Below are 6299 nucleotides of genomic sequence, written 5' to 3' on the forward strand. Positions count from 1 at the left end.
ATGGCTAATTGCGCAAAGGCGAACGTGGGGACAAGTCAGGGTGTTAGGATTTTAAAAGAGTTTGTTGGTGGGTATGAAAATGTTGGGGCAACTAGTGTTGATTTTCAGAATTCAAAACGCGACCTCCGTGCGTATATTGATGGGTGTGATGCGCAGTATTTTCTTGATAAGTTGTCAAGGAAAAATGACAACTGTGCCGCCTTTTATTATAAGCATGACATTGACGAGGACGACCAATTACGACGTGTGTTCTGGGCTGATCCGGTAGCTCGTCGCAACCACATGTTTTTTGGTGACATCATTTCCTTCGATGCAACGTACTCGACAAATAGGTACGTTTGGAATTATTTTTTAAAGGATTTTGTTACAGGATAACAAAAATAACCGTATAGATTTGAGGATGGGAAGGTTTAAAATGTTGTGTATATATATATCTGCACAGTAGTTGGGAAAAACTGCCACAAATTTTAAATAAATAAGAAACCAGAATCCAATAACAGTGCAAACTAGTGGCTCATAATTGGTACGCCTTTAAAGATATGAATATTCTCATAATTTATTTGAATAATTTAATTTAAACACTCTGCTAAATATAGATGTTCAGTAAAGTTTCTTCCTATATCTGGTCCCAATAGAAGATGTAATTCCTTTCTACATTAATTATATTCAGTATTGTAATTCATAGATTCTCACGACTTATCTGTTCGACCAGGAAGTCAACACCCCATTAATTCATCACCACATGTAGCCCATAGAGCACAACACTTTCGCTTTCAGGGGTGCACGCCCCGCACACACCACCACCTCGCGATAACATGAACCTCTTACTAACTGTGTTCAAATCATCCAGGTACAAAATGGTTTTCGTACCCTTCACGGGTGTGGATAACCACAAACGATGCGTTACTTTTGGTGCCGCGCTGATCACCAAGGAGGATGTTGTGTCATATGTTTGGGTGCTAGAGAGGTACAAGGAGGCAATGGGTGATGCTCCATCATGTTTTGTCACAGACCAGGACCTGGCTATGAGGATTGCTCTAGAACAAGTTTACCCAGGTAGTCAGCACCGATTTTGCATGTGGCATATTATGATGAAGGTAGGGGAAAAGGTTGGCCCGGAGTTGTCTAAAGACGTTGCCTTTCGGGGAAGGCTGAATGCTATTGTTTAGGATGAAATTCAACAGCCCGATGTGTTTGAGATTAGGTGGCAAGCGTTGCTAGGTGAGTATGGCTTGTTAGATCATAATTGGTTCACACAGCTGTGGGAGGCAGGACGTTATTGGATCCCCGCGTATTTCAAGGATATGCTTCTCTGTGGCCTAGTTAGAACCACGTCCCGATCTGAGGGTGAGAACAGTTTCTTCGGAAGGTATTTAACCCATACAGCCAGTTTGGTGGAGTTTTACTGCCACTTTGAATCTGCAGTAGATGCACAACGGCAGATCCATACCACGCTTAATGCAGTGTGCGAAGGTCATTTTGCTCCGACAAAAACGGACTTGAAAATTGAACGCCATGCGTTGGCCCTGTACACAATCACAATTTTCCACGTGGTACAAGCAGAAATTTATGCAGGGTGTTATTCGTGTGGGGTAGTGTTCGTAGAACTTGCTGGAGAAATCATCAATTACGGCATAACTGATGGTGTCAACCAGCAGTACCATGTGCACTACAACTCCTGCGAAAGTAGTGCAACGTGCACGTGCTCACTTTTCCAAAGGTTAGGGTGGTTGTGTTGCCACATTTTCATAGTCTTCAAAAACAACAACGTAGACAACATCCCATCAAGATACATAGTAGACCGCTGGACACGCAAGGTTTGTTAGCGTGTGGAGTTTCAGTTTGATGGCCTTACTATACACTCAAATGTTAACCACGATGAAACCAAGACTCAGGAGGAACAGGATGTGGGCAGAGATCTTTGTATGCGTGGGGTTGGCAATTAACAGCTCAGAACGTGTTGACCAGTTAACCCAAGTGATCCAGCAGCTGAAGGATTCTTTCGTAGGGGAAACGAATGGCCCGGTAAACCACAAAAAAAAAAAAAATCCAATGATTCAAGAATATTGTGGGTCGGCACCGTCTTTGGCAGTGACAGTCAAGCCCCCAATTGTTGCAAAAAACAAAGGTAGTGGAAAAAGATTAAAGGGGAATAGGGAAAAGCCATTGAGCAGTCTCTGAAGGGGGTTAGAAAATGTCACGGGTGTGGTAAATACGGGGGACACAATAGTCGCACTTGTGAAGTTCTTCGTGCAACGCGTATGGGGGGTGGGGGTGAAAGCCTGTGAGAATATCTGATGGTGTCGTTAGTTGGATACTAGCTACCATTATAATTTTTTTAAGATGGGTCCTAGACACTATAAAAAATCATTGTGCTCGTATTTTAAGTTGCAATTTTACAGTGATGCACGCAGGACACTATGCACCTCGGTTACTAATGCAATAAATAAACGTGGGTTCTGTACCGGGTCCCTGGTAACCTTTTGTTTTTTCTTATGCTCTGTTTTTGTTAGTTAGACACCATCATTAGGCAGGCACGTGGGTATTAGCTGTGCAACTGGGCTTAAAAAAACACTCAAAAACAAAGAAAAAATGGAATTATATTGGTATATTCTATTAGATACATATATTGGGAAGTTAACTTATACACAGGAGTCACAATGGATGGCACCACACCATGATAAGACTTAAAAAAAATTAAACGACTACAAGACAATTTAACCCGACCATTTTTATAGGTGTGCTAGTACCTGACTAGCTACGTCCATACATTTCTGTAGTCTTTGCTAATACATCCTCGAATTTTTTTTAGAGCTCATAACTTGTGGCCATCAAGATACAGCACATGATTGTTCAACTAAAAGACTATACATTAACTCACTGATCATTGAAGGAACGAATCAGATAAGAGTAGTGGTGTAGTTATTATAAATTGGCTGGAGATGTTTTCTGTTTGTTGTTAGAAGTTAGACATCGGCATGTGCTAGTAACTTTGTGTGGGACACAATATTACCAAACTAACTAAATAAGCCACCCCAAGGGGGTGTTATGAACTTTAATTTTCCATATCTGTTTCAATATTTAAGTTTTTGGTGTTTACTGTACATATGCGTATGGGGGATGGGGTTGAAAGCCTGTGAGAACATCTGATGGTGTTGTTAGTTGGATACTCGCTAGAAAAATAATTTTTTTAGATGGGTCCTAGACACTATAAAAAATCATTGTGCTCGTAGGATACTACTGCATGAGAAATACTGGGTTAACAACCAAAATTTTGAATTGTTGGCTGTGAAATATTCTTTCGAATTTGCAAGGTAGGATACTACTATAGATCAGTTTGCATGGATTGTCTCAAAAATAACAGCAAGTGAGAAAATCAGATGAAGCTAATTTCATCACTATATCCTCAAACAATTTAGGGGATAACTCACTTTCACAAGATGAGGTTCGGGACAGTTACACCTACGAACCTCCTCCTTTTTGCTTTAAAAATTACAATTAACTACTTATAACCCAAAGCCATGTCACAACAACTGCTCCAAGTTAACTCAAAAATACTTTCCATCCTCAATAATTAATACATAGTAAACGAAAACAAAAATAGCATCCAATGAGAGTTTTCTGTTTTGAGAGGATGGTTGAAACGTCTCAAATCAACACTTAAAAATAAGCCAAAGAGAATACTGTAACCTACCAACAAGTTGGAATAACAACACAACTTTGAGATAGGGCAAAAAGAAGACATATTAGTTCATTATAAAATCCTAAACTTTCTACATGAAAAAGTCAAAGTAGTCCATATTCATTTTATATTGCTAAATACCGCAGTAAAAAACTATTATTAGCACAGATTTCACCTGCTACAGTCAAAAGCTGCTTATATTATTTAATAAATTATACAGGCAAATATAGAGCGTAGATAATCTAAGCCCATACTACAATAAATATATAGTGATGTCTAGGCAACACTGTGTGTAACAGTAGGAAGAAAACAGCACACTCAATTAATCAATAATAAAAAATCATTTATTATGCAGAGGAATAACATTATTAAGCTAGAAAAATGTTTAGCCATTTATTATGTAGATGCCCCAAACTTTGCATATCATTACTGCCCGTATTCACATCCATCCTAAGATCATTGTCGCCAAGTTTTTTTCCGGCAAATGTATGCTTTAGTACATACATCAATTGCTTCCCGGTGGCCATTGATTTCGGACAACAATATGTCGTGCAAGTATCTCTGGCGCAGCTTCCGAATCTCATTCCGGTCCCCCTTCTGCAATCCACAGTCCCAATCCTTACACTTCTCTCCCATGTACGCTTCCATGTGTCTCATTGTGTAAACCCCGCTATCTTCTTTGTGTTTACAATCTCGCCACGGCATCTGCATCCGTATAGCCCTCATATTGTCAACAAAGGTTGACCGTAAGCCCTGCCCTTTGTTATGAAGTTATGCTGATAGCATATCGAGCTAACAGGGGATAACAAAACGTGAGTTTAGTATACCAATTCGAATAAAACACATTATATCTAGCCATACGGTCAATCTGCGCATCGTGGGTGAAAAAATAAAAACCAAATTAAAATAGTAATGGTTAAAAAAATAAATAAAAAAACACCGGCCAATCAAACCAGATATCCCCATTGACCAACGACCCCCACCCCACCACCATAACTCACACCAACGTCACACACATATGCAGTCACGACTCCAGACACCCCCCCCCCTATCCAAGAGCCCTACGTGGTATGCTACATTGCACATAAGTCAGATAAAACAACCAGCAATTAACGGCAACATAACACACAACTCCGGCACTACAATCCGAACTGGCCAACATTCACCTCAATACACTTACCAATTCCTGTGGAATGGAGCCATATCTATCATCGTTTTTACCAGCTACCGGGGAGTTATCAATGATTTCAAACCTGCGCTTCCGCATGTTTACACACAACACGTAATAGTGAGCAGCTTTCAGAATGGGGAAGAAAAACTGCACTCAAACATTTGTATTCGTCAAATGCAGCTGATTGGTCACTTACTTTTTAAATGCAAAAAAACACTGGGTTAGTAAATGGTTACTATACTAGGTCTACAGTGGCACATTTAATATGTGGTGCACGCTCAAAAACCTTATCCAGCCGTTTTGTAAACCAACCCAAGCGCACATCCCAGTCACCCGTGGAGAAAATAACACTGCTCAACTGTTGAATGTGTGTGGCGGGGGGGGGGGGGGGGGGACAAAGATACATAGGTAGTTAGGTAATAGAAATAATGCTTTAATACATGGTCATATATCACATACCAAAGTGTATATCATAACGAACACTCTACTAGGTGCGTCCGGCTTTCTACCCTTTTCCATATCATTCCACCACTGGCATACGTACTGCATTGTCGAACTGTAAAGACATGAAGTCTTTCAACTACCCATGCCTCCCGTTGAATGAGAAAACCTCCTCGGTGCTGCATAGTGTTTTTTAAAAAAAAACCATAGAAAACAGTGTGAAGTGATTTAGCTGTGTAATATATGTAGAGAGTACAATAACGCAAACGGTACTAACTAGTTCCGGTCTGGATGGTGAAAGAACCATTGCCACAGAGAGAACCGGTCGGGATCGGGGATCGCAGCAACCACCGTATGCCCCTCAGGATAGCTATTCAATAAGTTCATACCCCCCACATGCTCAACACCTGACCTGACATCACATCGCAATTCCTTCAAAGGCGCCCTTGGTCCCGACCCACCAATACAAGCAGGTAATGCATCGCTGTTTGTGTTTGCCCTGTGATATGTCAACACCGAAACCAAGTCAAATCAATAATCAAACACACAAAAGGATATTAAAACCACATATTAGTACCTGGACAACTGGCCCAATATTCTCCGAACAAAACACGCGCCCCACATGCGTTAGAGGGGTTACAACAGTTCGGTCCTGCTATGTTTGGAGTGCTAATCAATTCACGGCCAACACCACATGCATAACGAATACTACAAACCAAACAGGCTAACCTGAATGGCGTTTGCACCGACTACTTCGCCGACCACACCTCTCAATACGCACCCACCTATTGATACATCTAACCTGCCACCATTCTGCCCACCTGTGCAGTGCGGTCGATCCGGGAATAAGACACCAAACTGTGGGCCCCCAAAGTCTTGTGTCAAGCCTAGACTAAAGCTAGGTGGATCGAATCCCTCTTCAGTATTCTTGTGTCCAACCTCAATCTCGTCAGCTGCATCAATAGTCTCCACCCAGAATGCCTCATCGTCTTGTGTGCCAGTCTG

General features: G+C 41.2%; 1 protein-coding gene across 1 annotated transcript; it reads left to right on the forward strand.

Moving 5' to 3' along the window:
• LOC109160540 (protein FAR1-RELATED SEQUENCE 5-like) lies at window positions 1-2549 on the forward strand. Its single transcript, XM_019308827.1, has 5 exons — window positions 1-332; window positions 851-1097; window positions 1185-1720; window positions 1950-2025; window positions 2514-2549. The coding sequence occupies exons 1-5, from the start codon at window positions 1-3 to the stop codon at window positions 2547-2549; spliced, it is 1227 nt and encodes a 408-aa protein (XP_019164372.1).
• Window positions 2550-6299: the final 3750 nt, after the last annotated feature.

The sequence above is a fragment of the Ipomoea nil genome, unplaced genomic scaffold, assembly GCF_001879475.1.
Source record: "Ipomoea nil cultivar Tokyo-kokei standard unplaced genomic scaffold, Asagao_1.1 scaffold2848, whole genome shotgun sequence".
In the NCBI taxonomy this organism is placed as follows: domain Eukaryota; kingdom Viridiplantae; phylum Streptophyta; class Magnoliopsida; order Solanales; family Convolvulaceae; genus Ipomoea; species Ipomoea nil.